At 34.9% G+C, this 20,603-nt stretch overlaps 1 protein-coding gene across 5 annotated transcripts in view; it reads right to left on the bottom strand.

Annotated features, from left to right (window-relative positions):
- Nucleotides 1-20,603, bottom strand: part of LOC105481879 (MAM domain containing glycosylphosphatidylinositol anchor 2) — an 859,970-nt gene that overhangs the window by 196,480 nt on the left and 642,887 nt on the right. For all 5 annotated transcript variants that reach the window (XR_011625905.1, XR_011625904.1, XM_011741671.3 and 2 more), the window contains exon 8: nucleotides 10,482-10,775. Coding sequence is in view for 3 of the 5 variants with exons in the window: in XM_011741671.3 (XP_011739973.2) it covers nucleotides 10,482-10,775 (294 nt within the window). In the remaining 2 variants the exon portion in view is untranslated. The remainder of the gene's footprint in view (nucleotides 1-10,481; nucleotides 10,776-20,603) is intronic.

Raw genomic sequence — 20,603 nt, 5'->3', positions numbered from 1 at the left:
ATCATAAAAGACAAAGAAGAAAAATGCATTAACAGGAATGAGTGTTCACTCAATAAATGCCTCCTCTGCATGGAGACAACACAGACATAGACAGACAGACAGGTGGATGGATAAATAAGTAAATAGGGATACATCACTGCATTCATACATATCTCTCTAAATATCTGCATCATCTGCCTCTATATCTATGTATATCTGTGATTGAATGATTGTGACTTAGAGCTTCAAGTGAGCACTTAAAGTGAAAACTTTGTGTACTCGAATTACTTACATCTTTTAACTGAGCTATAAAGCACTATTCATCATTTTATGTTGTACACAAGGCAGTTATGTTGTGTTTATGAACATATGGCTTCAAACACTGGATAAACTGTTGAAACTGATGGGCACAAAGAAACAAAATACTCAAGAAACATCTGATCGCTTCTGTCATTTCATCCATGTATTTCAATGCAAATAATTTAAATTATAAGAATTAATACTTCCTATTTTTCTTAAATACATTTCAGTTTCCTGCTTAGCTTTTAATAGTTTCCTCCCTTGATTAATTGAGTGCAATTATCTTCTTAAAAAGAAATCTTACTCAAGTTAAATAATCTTTTTCTAGAAAAATATTTTAAAACTTTTATTTCATTGAATGAAAAACAGTATCAAAGAAAACAATACACATATTAAATTTCAAGAAAAGTATTTGACTTATTTCTTTATGAAAATAGTTTGAATTAAGAAGAAAGAGTAATTTCCACATTTAAAATAAGTCTTAATGGTATATAATCAAGGAGATTTTATTTTAATGTTATAATGCATGGTCAGTTTAAGTCCTGAGGTGTCCTTTTGAAGAATCTTTATTTTTGCTTATTATAATTTTTAAGGCTTCAAGGAAATATTCATTTGCCAGAAGAAAGGAACTCACAAGGTAGACTGAAATGATTTGATGGAACAGCATGAAATACAGCTACTCCCTGCCAAACCCAGACACAAAGCCAAAAGGCTTATGAAGGAAGAATACAGGCACAGCAGTTCTTAGAAGATGAATCAAAAGCCAAGTTAAAAAACAAAAAGATATTTTGGAAACATACTTTCTTAATATATAAAACTATAATTATTATTATCAAATGCAGAAAAAAATAAGAGTAAAAGAATTGCTAAGAGTTTAGTATGGCAGATGAAAAGAGTAGGTGCAATTAAAGGAATAAACCTTTTCCCTTCTGTATGAGAATTTGACCTTCTTTTAAAATTCTATCTCTGATCCCCTGATAACCTGACAAGAGAAGAATGTCAACTATAATCTTAGGTGGCATTTCTACATTAAGTTGCTTCTGGATTTGAGAGGAATGTTAATACTTAATAGGAAGCCATGGCTTTGAGCTTAGTGCAGCGGTTCTTGTAACTGGCATGTCTCTTCAAGGACCCTGGAAATTCTGCCTATAGATTTGTTGCAAGAGACATTGGCTCCTGTGGGGCAGAGGATTCTCCCAGAGTTCCCATCCCCAAATTATGTAGACCTTGTCTCCTTGTCTATGAGTCATCATCTAGGCAGTGGTTCTTAACCGGGGGTGATTTTGCCAGTCGGGGATATTTGGCAATGTCTGGAGACAGTTTGTATCATCATGACATAGGGAAGAAGGACATATTACTGGAATCTAAAGATTACAAGCCTATGTAGCCTCTAAACACCATACAATAAACAAGCTAGAGCCTCCTCCACCACAAAAATATATATATATTCTGGGCAAGAAAACTCTGTGTTGGAAGACTGCCATATGCGTTTGGGACAATTAGCAGTAGCCCTGGTCTCTACTCTCTAGATGCCAGGAGCATTCCTTTTCCTCCACTGACTCAATTAAAACATGTTTTTAGACATTTTCAAAAATCTGCAGGGAATGGGAGTGGAAGGGCATGTTGGCAAGCTATTGTTTCTGTCTTATACCCTTGTATGTGAATTTTGATACCAAATATGCCTCTAGTAGTCCCGCAAGTTTAAAAGCAGTGGAATCTAAGACCCTTGGTAGATTATTCAATACAGGAATTTACTACAAAGTAAAGTTATTAGTGTCATGTAATATAACCCAACATAATATGATATACACAAAACCAAAAAATGTGTGGCTGGTACTGAATATTAAAATATGATATTACATCAAAAATTGATAATAAAGATACAATTGCTAACAACATATCAGCTAAAAATCTACATGAATACTGCCTGGAGGGGATTAAACACTCCAGTAAATTAAACACTCCCATTGCTGGAGGGAGAGGAAGTCATGTCTTTCTCTCAAATACCGCCTTTGATTTCTCACTTTCAGATTGGCTTTATCATGCATTAATTAAAGTACTTTTTTGACAATCAATTTCTTATATTTTACTTAACATCTGAAGTTCTTTGAATTTATTTTTTTCTAATCAAAGACCAAAATACATGGGTCTTTGATTAGAAAAAATTAACTTATACCCTTGTAAGTTAATTTGATAGCACTTTATATTTCCCTCTGCACTAAGCATATTATTGTTGGTATATTTAAAATAAATTGATAATACCACAGGAATGTTCATATGATATATTATTGTTCACCTTTATGTGTGATTTATTATAATTATTTATTATTATTACCTTTGTGTTACAGGGGAGATGATCACAGTATGAATGAAATGCTCAAATTCTGTATTTGGGAAGAATGAATTTAGTTTTTGGAATAAAGATAAATTCCTTTTTAACTAAGAAAGATTATGAAGGCACAGAATTTTTATAGTTATACATATATATTTATATATGTGTTTATGTTCATTTTTCTTAGAAGAAACTATATTTCCATAAAGCAAAAAAGGGGGAAAAAAAAAGCCCGCAGGAACAGAGGCATGTAAACTTTTTATTGAAAACTTAACTCAGTGGGGCATAGTGGTTCACACCTTCGATGCCAGCACTTTTGGAAAGCTGAGATGGGAGGAGCGCTTGAGGCCAGGAGTTTGAATCCAGGCTGGGCAACACAGCAAGACTCTGTCTCTAAAAAAAATGTAAAAATTAGCCCAGCATGGTGGCTCACACCTGTAATCCCAGTTACTCAGAAGACTGAGGATTGCCTGGGCCAAGGAGTTGAGGCTATAGTAAGCTATGATTGTGCTACTGCAATCCAGCTTGGGTAAGAGAGAAACCCTGTCTCAAAAAATGGCGGGGGGGGGGAACCTATAAAATAAATTTAACTTAATCACATATCTGAAGGGTTTCAATGGAAGAAAATATCCCACGGCCTTAAGGTATTATGGAAATGATATAATGATATTATCCAGTTGAATTCATTTTGCATAGTTGGCGTGGACAGAAGTACCTAGCTGACAATACCAATAAAAATAAATCTTGCCTGGCTTAATTTGTACCTTTAATCATTCTGTTAAAACTACCTGGTCACTCTCACACTTCTTTGCATAGATTCTGAAAAATAAAAATTTTAATCCATACACTTTTCTAAACGTTAAATTTTGGTTGTACTTACATTAAGACAGCAGCAGAGAAGAAACCAGAAAAATAAACTATGCACTTATTTTCCTTACATGAGCCACATACTTGATAAACTGATCTTCTTTTCAGATAATGTGTAGTCAATTGCTGTATCTGAAGATATTTTTTATATATATATATATATATACGCAATGTACTCCATCTTTAAGTACATTTGGAAAATAACTTTGAACTTACCTTAATGTTTCTACTAGAGTCTTTGGAATAATCTCAAACGTAAGTCTTCAAATTTTGAGTATAAATTTATATTATGGAAGGAAACTAAAGGCTGTTAGAACCAAGTCACTTTGGTATTAAGAAATAAATACAATTAGATAATAACAGTTCAGTGTAAACATACACAACCATTAGAATTATTTCTCAACTATCTGTATAGCCAATATTACAGGATAGTTCTGAGAAAGGCAATACTGAAATAAAACCTAGTGATTTTGAAAGAAACATATCATCTAATGTGTATCTTCAAAATGAAGTTTTACTTTGAAGCTCTAAATTGTCTTCTACATACTAAGGCTAGTGTCCATGGAGCTATCAATAAAGATCTTTCATCATCATCAAGAGGCAGTATAGAGGGGTGCGACTTAGCTAGGACTTAAATGGCAAAAAGATTGGAAGAATTGTTATAAACAGAAGAGGAGCATAAAAGCCTAGCCAGAGAGGCAACATTCAATTACCATGCTTATGAGACTGAGAAGAGATGGACTGAATTATTACAAAAAATAAGAAACAGACCTGGACAAGTAAAACTTGTTCAGGCTACTGAGCTGAAAGTCATTATTACCCTCTTAATAAATTAAAAATTCATTTATTCATTTGTAAAATTTTTGGATAGCCTTTTTGCCTGGCCTAGATCCTCTTGTATTTCCTCTTTTATCAGTAATTACCTTGTCTTTGATATTAGTTTTAGATTAATCCCTAGTCACACTGATATTTCCAGAATAATTTTGCTTTTAAAAAATCACAAAATTGTTATATTACCTCAGTACACTAATTCTATCTATGTCAACACTACAGAACATTACTCAGTAAGTTGTCTAACAATAGTGAGCATATGTGTTAGAGCACTTTCCAATCTATCTTTAATTTTCTTTTTCTTTGCAAGGTTCATGAGATTTTGCTTTTGTTGAATATTCATTTTGATTAAAAGTAACTGGCATACTCTCTTCATTAGATTTCTTGAGAAAAAGCCTCAAAAATAAAACCTTGATCTCTGGCTTTCTCTCCTTCACCTAATTTGGTCTTGCTTTGGAAACTGAAACAGGTGAGGAACATCGGTTTATCAACAGTCCTGATTATTTTCTTTCATAATTTTTCTTTGTTTGGAAAATACAAATTATAAGGGGTGTATTAATTAGATTTGGAATTAGGTAAAAGGCAGTTATTTAACACAATCTAACACTAACATCTGTCTTTGGTTTTCAGTATATATTTTATACCTCTTAACAGAAATATCATGTCATTAGTTGAAGGTACAACAAATGTGCATATCCATGGTGGAGACTTAACAGCAAAAGTAACATTCAATGCAATATATTCTCCAGTTAATTTTCAAGGAATTATACTTTGAAATATACTCACGTTTCTAAAAGACTTGAATAGTGCTTTGAGATGAAACTAAAGGACAGCTTATATTAAAAATAAAATGTATAGTTTATCAAATTAAAATTGTAGCATATAATTTTATGTGTAAATATAGTTATATAATACAGATATGAAAAACAATACTTTCTTTTAGGAAGACAATAAGCATATCCTGTATCTTGTTTTTGCTTTATTTTGTTTTGTTTTGTTTTGTTTGAGACGAGTCTCGCCCTGTCACTCATGCCTGAGTGCAGTGGCGAGATCTCGGCTCACTGCAACCTCCACCTCCTGGGTTCAAGCGATTCTCCTAAGCCTCCCGAGTAGCTGGGACTACAGGCGCACACCACCACGTCCAGCTAATTTTTGTATTTTTAATAGAGATGGGGTTTCACCATGTTGACCAGGATGGTCTTAATATCTTGACCTCGTGATCCACCCACCTCAGTCTCCCAAAGCGCTGGGATTACAAGTATGAGCCACCTGCTTGCCCGCATATCCTGGTTTCTCATTTAACATATATATTTGAAAATTCAATGGAACTTTTGTTTAATTAATATTCAAACAATCAGGTACTTTGTTTAGAAAGTTATTTTACTTGACTGGGCGCAGTGACTCACACCTGTCAAATCCCAACACTTTGGGAGGCCGAGGCGGGTGGATCACCTGAGGTCAGGAGTTGGAGACCAGCCTGACCAAAATGGAAAAACCCCATGTCTACTAAAAATACAAAAGTAGCTGATCATGGTGGCACATGCATGTAATCTCCTACTCGGGAGGCTGAAGTAGGAGAATTGCTTGAACCAGGGAGGCAGAGGTTGTGGTGAGCCGAGATCATGCCACTGCACCCCAGCCTGGGCAACAAGAATGAAACTCCGTCTCAAAAAGAAAAAAAAAAGAGGAAAAAAAAGAAAGTTGTTTCAGTTGTGTTTGGTAAGCTCTATACATACTGTGATTTTTAAATACTATGAATAAATTAATATATGTAATACCTTTATTTTCAATTATGCTATTCTAATGCTGCTTCAAATAAAAATGAGTCAAATACTTAAAAAAAAATCATATTATCATTCCAAAAAATGGGAATAAATTAAACAATGGATAAAATTTTTTAATGTTATTAAAAGTTTTACCCAGAAAAACCTTTTAAGTTTAATTTTAAAATATTTTTGTTTCAAAAAACTTATATTTTCAACTTCATATTCTGGTCGATAAACTGTGTGGTAACTGACAATTGTAGAAGTTAAAAGTCATAAAGAAAAAACCTTTTGCTTTCTACAAATTAGCAATGTGAACAAGAATTAATCAAACTGTTTCGTTGTTGTGACTATGTTACTCTTAACAGGATATAGAAGGGTCTAAAATATCTCTAGGCTTCTGTCCTTCATTTTGTACAAATTTTAACAAGAGGCAAATTAATTAGTGAGAGTAAATAATTTGAAAAGTTTGTATAAACTTTATAATTTTGTAAATTATATTGCTTCCTTTTAAGCATAACATTAGCTAAGAATAAACCTCATTTGGATATTTAGACCCATAAGTGGATGGTTCCATTATTTATATTATTTAGAAATATATATATGTACTATTTCCTTTTAGGGATGGATGCCCTTCACTCATTGATGTCCTATATACAATTCATTCTGTGCTCCTTTAGTTTTTTTGAGTGGTTATTGTTTAGTTGGATGCAAGTAAAACTAAGCAAGTAAAAAATGTCTTGAAAATACTAGATTTTTTCTATCTTATTTATTATTGCCACCTCTTTTACATTATTTTATGTCTTAAAAGATAAAATTATACATAAACGTGTGTGTGCTCGTGTGTAAAATAGGCAGTTCCAGAATTAACCAATGTAATAAACATCTTAAGGAAGAAATCTGTATGCAGCAAATCCTCAGCTACCCCTGAAACTTAAGTAATAAAGAAACAGGTGATATGGTTTGGATCTGTGTCCCTGCCCAAATGTCATACTGAAATGTAATCCTCAGTGTTGGAAGTGAGGCCTGGTGATAAGTGATTGGATCTTGGTGTGAGATTTCTCATGAATGGGTTAAACACCATTCCCCCTTGGTACTGTCATTGCAATAGGATAGTGTGAATTCTCGTGAGATGTATTCATTTAAAAATGTGTAGCGAATCCCAGGTTACTCTCTTGCCCCTGTTCTGGTGCAAGCTCCCACTTCACCTTCTGCCATGATTGTAAGCTTCCAGAAGCCTACCCAGAAGCAGATATCAGCATCATGCTTCCTATACAGCCTGCAAAACTGTAAGCCAATTAAACCTCTTTTCTTTATAAAGTACCCAGTCTTAGGTATTTCTTTATAGCAATGCAACAATAGACTAACAAACCAGGCATGAACTTTTTGTGTGTTGTGTTTACACAATAAATTTACTGTTGAGTAAACTTATATTTACTCAACAAATTTACTGAACAGCTATAATGTAAAATATATTATGCTGGGAATACAAAATATATAAAGCATAGCTTGTTATCTGCATTGATAGACTTAATTGCTAAGGATGATACAAAAAATATATATATATGTATACATATGTATGTTCACATATGTATGATATAACTTAGTTTTAATATTACATATATTTCTTACATGTAGCACAGGTATCCAAGTTAAGCAAATGATAAATTATTTTCAAATTAAAAAAAAAAATCAGGATGAACATGGTGACTCATACCTGTAGTCTCAACATTTTGGGAGGCCGAGGCAGGAAGATCACTTGAAGTCAGGTGTTAGAGACAAGCCTGAGCAACATAGCAAGACCCCGTCTCTACACAAAATTTAAAAATTAGCCAGGTATGGAGGTGCACACCTGTAGTCTCAGCTACTCGGAAAGCTGAGGTGAAAGCATCGGTTGAGCCCGATTTTACTGAGCAAAGCTGCAGTAAGCTATAATCATGCCACTGTAGTTCAGCCTGGGCAACAGAGTGAAACCCTGTCTCTTAAAAAAAGACTATAAAAGTTAGACTGTTTATCAATTTAAAAACATTATCTGAATTCCTATACTATTAGTTTTGCAAGAATAAGCCTTAGATAGGCATGTAGGCAAGATCTGCTGGCAGAGAATATATGTCTGGAAAATGAACCTTTGATGTACTCAGGAATATTCTGGAGTTGTTACCAGTTATTTGTACCTGGAAAATTACCATGTTGTACCAGGTTCTTCAGAAGAGTTGGAAATATATGGAAGCGAGGTCCTTGAAAGCCATGATAACATGATCCTCACCTAGAGCTGGCAAGATTGCCTGCATTCGGTTGCCTTCCTGGGCAGGCCAGGGAAGTTTGCCTCTGAGAGGAAATGCTGTTGGATTATACCCCCTGCTCCAGGAAGTCACCTTGGGATGCAGATAAATTGTATCATCTTACCCATGTTAAAATAACTAAACTTTGCCTGTGTCTATCGGTATTTTTTATTCAATTATGTTCATCCCTGTCACACTAGACAACTGTGCCACTGTTAATTGTCATTCCTATTATAAAGTTGAATTTTAAAATCTTATGCTGAATTTATTTTCTAGGGGACTAATTAAGAGGCAGGAAAAAGGAAAAAACAGGAAATTTAGTTAATCAATAAAATTCTGGATTTAAGTATATTCTATGGAGAACGGAGATTCTGATTTCTTGAAACTTTAATTTGAAGTTCTCTAGAGCCATCTGGGTTCTGTAGCTTTTATTAGCATCAGAGCCTCTGCAGAAAGGAGTGAGCAGAGTGAAAACTAATTGCACTAATAGCTGCAAGAACACTGAAGCTTTGTGCATAACTCGAAGCAGCTCAGAATTCTGTGCTTACCAACAAGATTGAAGTGTTCCAAAGTATATCAAATTCCTTTGTGGTCACTTAAGGTATCTTTTTTTTTTTTTTTTTTTTTTTTTTTTTTTTTTTTTTAGAAAATGGGAAGCAGTTTCTCTCTCTTTTCTTTTTTTCAGAAACCTGTTTTCACATGATCCTCATACCCATGAACATACTGTCATGAGTATAGAGACCAGTGAGAAAAAGGCAATATTCCATTGCCGAATGGAACCTGACATTGAAAACCTACCTTATTTGGAGAAAAAAACTCATAATCAATTAGAAATCAAGCCAAGTTATTTGTCATTTGCTTGCAAATATCAGTTTGCATCTTTATAGGACAAATAGCATAACTGGAATCTGAGGTTCTATAGGAGAGGGGCAGGGAATGGTTACGCAGCACCCAGAACCTTGTCTCTCACCCCACACTCATATCTCATACACAAATACATTTGTAGCTAAGCAGTTCCACGCATATTTTCATACTTTCATTATTCTCTAAAATATAAAATAGTTAATTCATTCTGCCAACAACTTTAAGTCTAATATAAAAATAGACATTCTTGGACTAAATTCTATTTTCAAGTTCCTGAGTTACAAAAGAGTTAGATAAAAATGACATTGTTTACTGATGTGCATGGTTTTAACCTAATTCATCTGTTTAATGAAAACTTTATGCCATATATTTAACAAATAGTATATCAACTAAAATTTGCAGTAGAACTATTAGAAACTGAGTAGACTGTGTTTCGTTTTCTTCTCTTTCAGCAGTGTCTTTACCATTGGGCAGCCCAGTTACCAGGGCATTCTGTAAAAACCAAACAATAGTAACACTGGTGCATTTTCTTGACCCTTAAGTGTGTAGATTTAGGTGGTTTTAATGCTAAAAGCAAATGTAAAGTCCATAATATCTATATTTTTAATTAGAACTATAACTGTGATTTCAGTAAAAATAGAAAAATAGTTAAAAATGTATCTTATTCAGTTCTCAGAGTAAAACAATTACCTGCTAAGATTAAATCAGGCAAAAATTCAGCATCTAAGACTTTCCTGAATTATCACTATATTACTAGATAATTATGTAATTCACTGTTACAACTTCAGGTATGCAAATATAACATTTCAATGATTAGATCTCCAAAATTTAAGCAAAGAGATGCTTGAAATAGGTAGATAATTTGGGAAAAGGACATGCAATTGCCTGAAGTAAAAACATGGACTGTGAAAACAAACATGTATTACAACCTGAATTAGCAATTACTTCCAGTTTCCACTTTGCTTATTGCACATGGACAGTTTCTCACCATTAGATTTGTTGATTATTTGGCATTAACTAACCAGATAACATCATCATAATTATCATACACACACACACACACACACACACACACACTATTAGTGTGTATAAACTCATGCAAAAAGCAGATTTAGGGTAGATTACAGTTTAAATTGGGTATCATTAATGTAGAAATAGTTCATTCAATCCCATTACAAAAATCACCTCATATTACTAGTAGAATAATGGTAACAATTCTTCCCTTGTCCCCACATGGAAATGCATAAAAGGGAATTTACTTACACTGAACGATGAGCTGCACCAAGGCTTCCCTTGGTTTCACGTTAAATCCATTGTATTGGCTGGTCTGACATCTGTACATTCCTGACATTTCCCTAGACACATTCACAATCCTCAGTGTTCCATCATAACTCTCCATTTGCATTGATCCATCAGGCATTGCAACTTCTTTATCCGCTCTAGACCAAAGTATGATTGGTTTAGGTTTGCCAGTTACTTGACATTGTAGTTCTATTGTGTCTCCTTCTCTGGTGACCAATGGTGATTTTTCCTGTGGAACAGTCAGATTGGGTGGAACTTGAAATGGGAAAAAGAAAATTTTTCAAGGTTAGTATAAACTGGTAAAGCATATTCAGATACAGAAAATCATAAGGAAACAATTTCTGCTGGTGGAAGAAATGTGACAATTCGGATGCTCAAAAACCTTGGGAATAAATGGAATATACTCTCACTTAAAATCATTCTTAATTGTTTTCACTGTATATTTTAAAATGAGGACTTCAAACATTAGCAAAATAAATAAGGCATTCAATTGAAAAATGAATGGTCAACATAAAAATAATCTTTTGAATGACCTGTAATAATTAGTCATTAACTGGGGCTTTAACATTTGCATTTCATAGGAGAGTAGCATTCAGCTGTGTAGACTTAGCAGTCACAGTAAGTGCAAGTAGTCAGAAAGGGAAAAAGAGAAACCTCTGATCTAAAATCATAAGATTTGACTGGTTTAAAACTTGCCAAATTGCTAAGATTTAAGATTTGTTTTTTTTCCCTAGTGGGAGTAAAATCAAGCAATTTGACAATCCATTCTATTCTCCATTTTTGGACTTTTAATTTTTTGTGATATTTGAATTTCTTATTATTTCACTTCATAATATTTTGATGTCATTGTAAATAGTTTGCCATAATGTTGCCAATATTTCTACAAAGTTAATTTTAATTAAATCTTCAAAATATATTTCAATGAATATAAGAATTATATTTTTTCTCAAGTAAAGCTAGTTTCTGATTTACAGCAGATATTTATGAAAAGTTAGATTGATTTTACTGTAACTTACTTTATTGTGCTGAAATATATTTAGGTTAGAATTCAGTGAAAAGCATTAAGTGATATGAGGGAAGTACTATACAACGATCTTTCTTACAAACATTATCACTAGTTCTACTGGAAGATTCTTATTTCTTTTATAATTGTATATGATTTCAAATGCATTTGTGCAGTAGAACATCTATCAAAAAAGAGCAAGCTAAATACAATGCTATAAATACAAATAACCAGAAACATGAATAATTCTATCCTTCTGATAAATGTTATCTGTTCCCTTTGGAAGTAGTACTGCACATGAATGAAAAGTGAAAGGTTTTATTCTTCCTTTTAGTTTGATTATGCCCCAGTGTCCAGGTACAAAACCAAACATAGTTACGTTTAAAATTATTTTTCAACTAATTTTGAAATGTTGTTGCCCTTATTATAGAGACAAATAAATTCAAGTTCAAAGTGATATGACAACTATCTTCCTATTCAAATATCTTCAATTCACTTTTTAATTTAATTCCTTCACTTACTTATTGTTTAAAAAACAAATTACATAATGCATAACATCTTAGAATTTAAACAATATGAAATATTAACCACCATCATTTTGAAGTAGATATATACATCCTAGAAATTGACATTAACAAAATACATGTTTAAAATGGCTTCATTTTATAAACCCAAATGGCTAAATAATTTGTTCTGGTATATAGAAACAATTAAATAATTTTGGCAAAGTATTTGTTCTTTTCAAAGTGAATGATGTAATTAAAATCTAAGCAGCATACTGTAACAATGGGACTGGAATGGAACTATGATACTTACTCACCCTCCATGAGAAAGGGTGCAGAATAACCTCAGCATTTAACATTTATTATCCCCCTACTATGTGACAGGCGCAATTAAGTATTTTATGTTTTCATTTAAACCCCCTTGATAATATTAAGGACCAAATATTTAATATTAAAATAAACAATTAAGAACATTGAGAATAAGAGATAATAAATACTTCAATTTGAACAGAATACAAACAAAAACTAATTTATAGTAGGTAGCTAATGTATAAATATGAATACTGAAGCAGGCTCAATAAACAATGGTATCTGGAATTAATAACTTTTGAGTGTTCGCAATAGACTCCTCTCTTCATGCTCGTGACAAATTGGACAAAATCCCTGCCTGTCGTTTGGTCACTGTTTCAAATATGAAAGAGTCAAGATGAATGTGAGGGAATATACAGTAAGTATTTTGCAAATTATCTTATCTATCTTTTATCATCTTATTTATTTAGTCATTTATTACTGCTATCACAGTGGATAAGGCCAACGTCTATATTTCTTAAATAACTACGTTGATCAATTATCTATATCTGAATATTTTTCATATGTCAAAACTGCTTATAAGATATACCAACCCCAAAATAAATATCCAAATTTAGATAAATCTGTGAAAAATAAATGAAAAAATGTATAACTTTAAAGACTAATGGAGTGTTATTACTTGAAATATACAATCCATATCTGTTCCAAAAACAAGCTACATGATCTTGGCCAACCAAAAACACTGTCTGTATTAATTTTACCTTTGGTGGTGGTGGTTGTTTTGAGATAGTCTTGCTCTGTTTTCCAGGCTGGGGTGCAGTGGCGCAATCTCCACTCAGTGCAACCTCCATGTCCCGGGTTCAAGTGATTGTTCTGCCTCAGCCTCCTGAGTAGCTGGGATTACAGGTGTGCACCACCACACCCAGCTAATTTTTTCGTATGTTTAGTAGAGACAGGGTTTCACCATGTTGACCAGGCTGGTCTCAAACTCCTGATCTTAGGTGATCACCTTCCTCAGTCTCCCAAAGTGCTGGGATTACAGGCGTGAACCACTGTGCTTGACCTTACCATTTTTGAAACTAAGAATTTGTACTTTATTAGCCTCAACGTTAATGATGTTCTGATTACATGAATAGTAAAAAGTTAAAAAGAGAAGTGGTGTCAAAAGATAGTGCTTACTTCCTAACTTAATAAAATGGATATTTAAACAACTTATTACATTAGACCATTCAAATCACAATAGATTCTTGACTAGCTATATTTTTTAAAATGTTATCATGCTAAATAGTTCAAATATCCCTTTTAAAATTTGTTTATGTTTTTCATGTATTTAGATAAACTTTCCTCCCTGCCGAATTAAAGTTACAGAAATATAAACCTCAATTTTAATCTCAATAACACAAAAATTGATTTTTAGATAAATTAGCCCAGGTTTTACAAAATAGCAAAATCTAGCTAAAAGATTATTTAATATCTATCTCTTCCTAGGCCAGATGTGGTGGCTCACGCCTATAATTCCAGTACTTTGGGCGGCCGAGGAGGGCCACAGGAGATCACACTGTCAGGAGATCAAGACCATCTTGGCCAACACGGTAAACCCCGTCTCTACTAAAAATAAAAAAAAAATAAAAATAAATAAAAATAAAAATTAGCCGGTTAAGGCAGTGTGCACCTGGAGTCCCAGCTACTCTGGAGGCTCAGGGGCTCAGGCAGGAGAATCGTTTGAACTCGGGAGGTGGAGGCTGCAGTGAACCAAGATCGCACCACTGCACTCCAGCCTGTGTGACAGAGGGAAACTCCATCTCAAAAATAAATAAATAAATTAATTTTAAATCTAGAAGTCAGGGTTAACCTTTCCCTACAACTCTCCTGGCCAAAAAACTATAATTCTCAAAGCTGTTATATGCTTCTCTATCTCTCTGTCCCCACTAAATTTTCTATCCCTTAGAATTACTCAACTCTCTTAATTGTTCCTATAATTTTTTCTGTTGAGAGATCTCATTTGTTCTCATAGATTTCTCTCTATGTGTTGATAATAACAAATTATAACTTTATTCCAATGGCTCATAATTGCAGCCTGTCTTTATATTCCAAAAGTCTTTCAAACCTAAACACTATTTTATTTCTTGACTTGGTTAATACTTAATTTCAACAGATTCCATCTGTTAATTGAAAACCATACAATATTATGTTTCACCATTTCCTCTTGTTCACCACTTCAAAACAGCCATCAAATCTTGTTGTTTCTTTATTTAAAACTATGTCTCATATCTGCCTGTTTCTTTTCATGGCCATAGGCAGTTTTCTCAGTAGAAGTCATCATTTTATCCTCTTGTGACAGCATCCTAAGTGGTCTCTCTGTCACTAGCCTCATCTTCCAGGCTTCCTGCTGCCCTGTCTAAGCTTTATCATCATAAACAGTTTTGTTCATGTCACTATGAAGACTACAATCCTAGATGAGAGTGCTTGTCACAACACTGGTTTAGTTTAAAAAACAACCTGAAAACAGCTTAACGGAGTTGTTAAATAAATCATAAAATAGTTGAAAAATAGAATATGACACAGTCTTTTTAAATGATGATGCAATAGACCTATATATTGATAAGGCATTTATATTAAGTGGGAAAAGCATGTTAGCAAGTAGTATAAATAGCTATAACCACTACTATTCAGTGTGTAAAACATGTCACTGTGCAGTATAAACAGTTGTATCTAATTTTTATATATTAAATAACTAGGTATTAGCTGCTCTTGGCTCACACACACACACACACACACACACACACACAGAAGTAACTATGCGAGATGATGAATATGTTAACTTACTTCACTATAGTAACCATTTTACTATCCATATGTATCCCATAATATGTTGCAATCCTCAAATATATACAATAAATTTTTTTAAAAAAAAATTTCAATGAGTGTTAACAGGAAGCTTCTTGAAAGGTAGGCTGTACATACATGCTCTGTCTTTATATTATTATCTAGCACACCATCTCTCACATACAGAAATAGAGTACAAAATTTTACACAGAATATGTACATTAAGTAGCAAGGTAATTGGGCACCAATTCAGGGAAGAGGAGACTTACATAGGGAAAAGTCTAGAGGAAAAGAAATCCTAGAAAGAACTATACCAAAACACTAAGAGTGGTTCTCTCTGAGTGTGGGATTACTGATAAATTTTATTTTCTTTATTTCCCTCTTTTTTTTTACTGTTTAAACAATATATATAGTACATATTAACATATTACAGGGCCCAAGAAGCCCAGAAAATTTAAAAATGTTAATTCAATCTATTTCCCAAAACTTATTCAATGAAAACTTCACATTTTAGTAACACAAATGTTTCACTCTGGAAATGATACTCTGAAAACATAGACTGAGAAATGCTTTTCTAAAATCACTAACTCCTGTTAACACTCCTTTACTGAAGTTTCACCGACTAGTTCACCTCTGAGCCCTTGAACGAGGAGTTCTTTTCCATGGTCAGAGCGTCTGGCTCTTGCTGTCTTCTAGCACCCTCTGTCTGCCCCATGTGTTGAAACTCAGTTCAAATCTTATTCCTTTTGTAACCCCAGGCTGACCTGGTTACTTATTCTTCCTGACTACATACTACATTGTATGTTTTACCCATTTAACTTGTCCTTGTGACTTTGTCCTGTATTTTCTTCTATGTTTATATCCCTGACTAGGCAGCTCCTTAAAGGCACAGAGCCTTAAGCTGTCTCTAAAGTCTAGGGTCTTGCTTTCCTGCTTGGCACAGATAAGAAAGTTGTGAAATAATTGAGAAAGAAAGAAAGGCAGAGCAGAAGATGGTAGGAACATAGGAAAATAAAAAGCTATCAAATAATAGATAATAGAGATAAACATAATCGATATGAATCGTGTATTTTGGAAGAAATGTGATAAATAATAATGAAATATAGTAATTCTACAATTAGTAGCTCATACAAGTAGCATAATCTTATGCAAAATACATTGTTAGAATATATTTCTGATGCAGATCTGGAGATGTGTGGGTGTGTGAAAAAGTTAAAGAAGTCAAGAAAAGATTCTTCCAGTTTTCTTTTTTCTTTCATTTAAATATTTGAATAGATAAGTTATGAATTATTTTAAAATAACACAGAGGAAAGAGGCAATTTGAAGACATGAAATTTAATTTTATCATTTGGTTTTTAGGTCTTAAATCAAATTATTTTTTTAAAAAAATTGTCTCATAATGAAAACATATCAAATTTAGCATAAATATTTGAAATGTCTATACCATGTAAGATCCACATTTATGCAATGTACTTGCTAGAAAAATTCACTCCTCCTCTACTCCCTCCTTGGCGACTGATCATGCACCCCTTACCATCTCATTAAAACCTAATCACCCTTACCCCACTCAACGCCAATATCCCATCCTGCCACATGCTTTAAAAGGATTAAAGCCTGTTATCACTTGCCTACTACAGCATGGCCTTTTAAAGCCTGTAAACTCCCCTTACAATTCCCCTATTTTGCCTGTCCTAAAACCAGACAAGGCTTACAGGTTAGTTCAAGATCTGCACCTTATCAACCAAATTGTCTTGCCTATCCACCCTGTAGTGCCAAACCCATATACTCTCCTATCCTCAATACCTTCCTCCACAACCCATTATTCTGTTCTGGATCTCAAACATACTTTCTTTACTATTCCTTTACACCCCTAGTCCCAGCCTCTCTTTGCTTTCACCTGGACTGACCCTGACACCCATCAGTCCCAGCAGCTTACCTGGGCTGTGCTGCCACAAGGTTTCAGGGACAGCCCTCATTACTTCAGTCAAGCTCTTTCCCATGATTTACTTTCTTTCCACCTCTCTGCTTCTCACCTTATTCAATATATTGATGACCTTCTTCTTTGTAGCCCCTCCTTTGAATCTTCTCAACAAGACACACTTCTGCTCCTTCAGCATTTATTCTCCAAAGGATATTGGGTATCCCCCTCCAAAGCTCAAATTTCTTCACCATCCGTTACCTACCTCGGCATAATTCTTCATAAAAACACACGTGCTCTCCCTGCCAATCGTGTCCGATTGATCTCCCAAATCCCAACCCCTTCACAAAACAACAACACCTTTCCTTCCTAGACATGGTTAGTGCAGTCAGAATTCTTATACAAGAGCCGGGACCGTGTCCTGTAACCTTTCTGTCCAAATGACCTTACTGTTGTTTTAGCCTAGCCCTCATGTCTGCGCGCAGCGGCTGCCACTGCTTTAATACTGTTAGAGGCCCTAAAAATCACAAACTATGCTCAACTCTCTAGAGTTCTCATAACTTCCAAAATCTATTTTCTTCCCCCAACCATCGCTCAAGACAACACTTATGCTGATAATGTAGCTAAAACAGTAGCCATCAAAAGGCATCAGATGCCATCACTCAGGACAATGCTTATGCTGATAAGTTAGCTAAAAAAGCAGCTAGCTTCCAACTTCTATCCCTCAAGGCAGTTTTCCTTCTTCACTTCGGCCACTCCCACCTACTCCCCCGCTGAAACTTCCACCTATCAATCTCTTCCCACACAAGGCAAATGGTTCTTAGACCAAGGAAAATATCTCCTTCCATCCTCACAGGCCCATTCTATTTTGTCGTCATTTCAGAACCTCTTCCATGTAGGTTACAAGCCAGCAGCCCGTCTCTTAGAACCTCTCATTTCCTTTCCATCCTAGAAATCTATCCTCAAGGAGATCACGTCTCAGTGTTCCATCTGCTATTCTACTACCCCTCAGGGATTGTGCAGGCCCCCTCCCTTCCCTACACATCAAGCTCGAGGATTTGCCCCTGCCCAGGACTGCCAAATTGACTTTACTCACATGCTCCGAGTCAGAAAACTAAAATATCTCTTAGTCTGGGTAGACACTTTCACTGGATGGGTAGAGGCCTTTCCCACAGAGTCTGAGGAGGCCACCGCGGTCATTTCAGACATAATTCCTTGGTTTGGCCTTCCTGCCTCTATACAGTCTGATAATGGACCAGCCTTTAATAGTCAAATCACCCAAGCAGTTTCTCAGGCTCTTAGAATTCAGTGAAACCTTTATATCCTTTACCGTCCTCAATCTTCAGGAAAGGTAGAACAGACTAATAGTCTTTTAAAAACACACCTCACCAAGCTCAGTCACCAACTTAAAAAGGACTAGACAATACTTTTACCACTTTCCTTTCTCAGAATTCAGGCCTGTCCTCGGAATGCTACAGGTTACAGCCCATTTGAGCTCCTGTGTGGACACTCCTTTTTATTAGGTCCCAGTCTCATTCCAGACACCAGATCAACTTAGACTGCACCCCAAAAAACTTTCATCCCTACTGTCTTCTGTCTAGTCATACTCCTATTCACCGTTCTCAACTACTCATAAATGCCCTGCTCGTGTGTACACTGCCGGTTTACACTGTTTCTCCAAGCCATCACAGCTGATATCTCCTAGTGCTATCCGAAACCGCCACTCTAAATTCCCTTTTAAAGTAAATAAATAATGTTTGCTGGCAAGGCTATGCTGAACCTCCTTGGGCACTCTCTAATTAGATGTCCTAGGTCCTCCCAATTCTTAGTCCTTCCATACCTGTTTTTTCTCCTTCTCTTACCTTGTGTCTTCCATTTAGTTTTTCAATTCATACAAAACTGCATCCAGGCCATCACCAATCATTCAATACGACAAATGTTTTTTCTAATGACCCCACAATATCACCCCTTACTACAAAATCTTCCTTCAGCTTAGTCTCTCCCACTCTAGGTTCCCACGCCGCCCCTAATCCCGCTTGAAGCAGCCCTGAGAAACATCGCCCATTCTCTCTCCATACCACCCCCCAAAAATTTTCGCCACCCCAACACTTCAACACTATTTTGTTTTATTTTTCTTATTAATATAAGGAGGCAGTAATGTCAGGCCTCTGAGCCCAAGCCAAGCCATCGCATCCCCTGTGACTTGCACGTATATATGCCCAGATGGCCTGAAGTAACTGAAGAATCACAAAAGAAGTGCAAATGCCCTGCCCCGCCTTAACTGATGACATTCCACCACAAAAGAAGTGAAAATGGCCGGTCCTTGCCTTAAGCGATGATATCTTGTGAAATTCCTTTTTCTGGCTCATCCTGGCTCAAAAAGCTCCCCCACTGAGCACCTTGTGACCCCCACTCCTGCCCACCAGAGAACAACCCCCCTTTGACTGTAATTTTCCTTTACCTACCCAAATCCTATAAAACGGCCCCACCCTTATCTCCCTTCGCTGACTCTCTTTTCGGACTCAGCCCGCCTGTACCCAGGTGAAATAAACAGCCATGTTGCTCTCACACACACACACACACACACACACATACAAGAAAAAAGAAAAATTCACTACTAAAAAATGCAGATACATTCTCTAACATACAGTCTATACACAGCCCTTGATATTTTTTTGTCTGAAATGCTACTGTAGGAGATGTAATCAGAGAAACTGGAAAAACATGATATGACACCAAAGTTTCTCATTCCAAATGTAAATAAATAGACAAATGACTAGAACAAATTGCTTTTCTGTCAACTTTTCCACTGATCACAGACTGTAAAATAAAGCAAATATAGAAAAAGAAAATATTTTCATTTCTTCATTGGGAAGGCAGCTGAGAAAATTTAATCTTTATTCTTTACTTAGAAAATGGCTTAAAAAGAATGCAGAAGTTTAGTTCATTTGAACTATGCGGAAAAATATCATGCTGTCTGAAACAAAGACATCTGAATGTGCTTTTTATGGAATTATTGGTTTAAATAGATGACTGTAGTGTACTTTAATAGTAAATATTGAAACAAAAGCTATATTTCTTTCAATATAAGAATCATAAGAAGCTCAGTAATAAATAGAATTTTCCTCCGAAAGACAATCAGACATATATTTCCAAGAATCCTAAAATAAGCATGGCACTAATTCAATTATACCTGAATTTTGGAGGGAAGTACTTTATAAAAGATATGTATGTTCTCAAGTAGAATGTATAGTCTACATTTAACATATAAATAAATAAAACTTCAGAGATAGTGTGTTTATGAAAGTTACCCTTAGAGAACAGAATTCAATAATTCTCATCCTGACCAGATATAAACAAATGTAAAAAAGTACAACTAAAGTAAGTAGTAAATGTGTCAATGCAAATAATCCAAATGAACCAAATCTGTGTTGTGTGTGTGTGTGTGTGTGTGTGTATGTATGCGTGTGCACACAGGTGCGTTTCTTCAAAACAAGAGATGGGTTAAAAAATTGCTGTAGACT

The sequence above is a fragment of the Macaca nemestrina genome, chromosome 7 (assembly GCF_043159975.1).
Source record: "Macaca nemestrina isolate mMacNem1 chromosome 7, mMacNem.hap1, whole genome shotgun sequence".
Classification (NCBI taxonomy): domain Eukaryota; kingdom Metazoa; phylum Chordata; class Mammalia; order Primates; family Cercopithecidae; genus Macaca; species Macaca nemestrina.
This window is presented reverse-complemented; position numbering and strand designations above follow the sequence as displayed.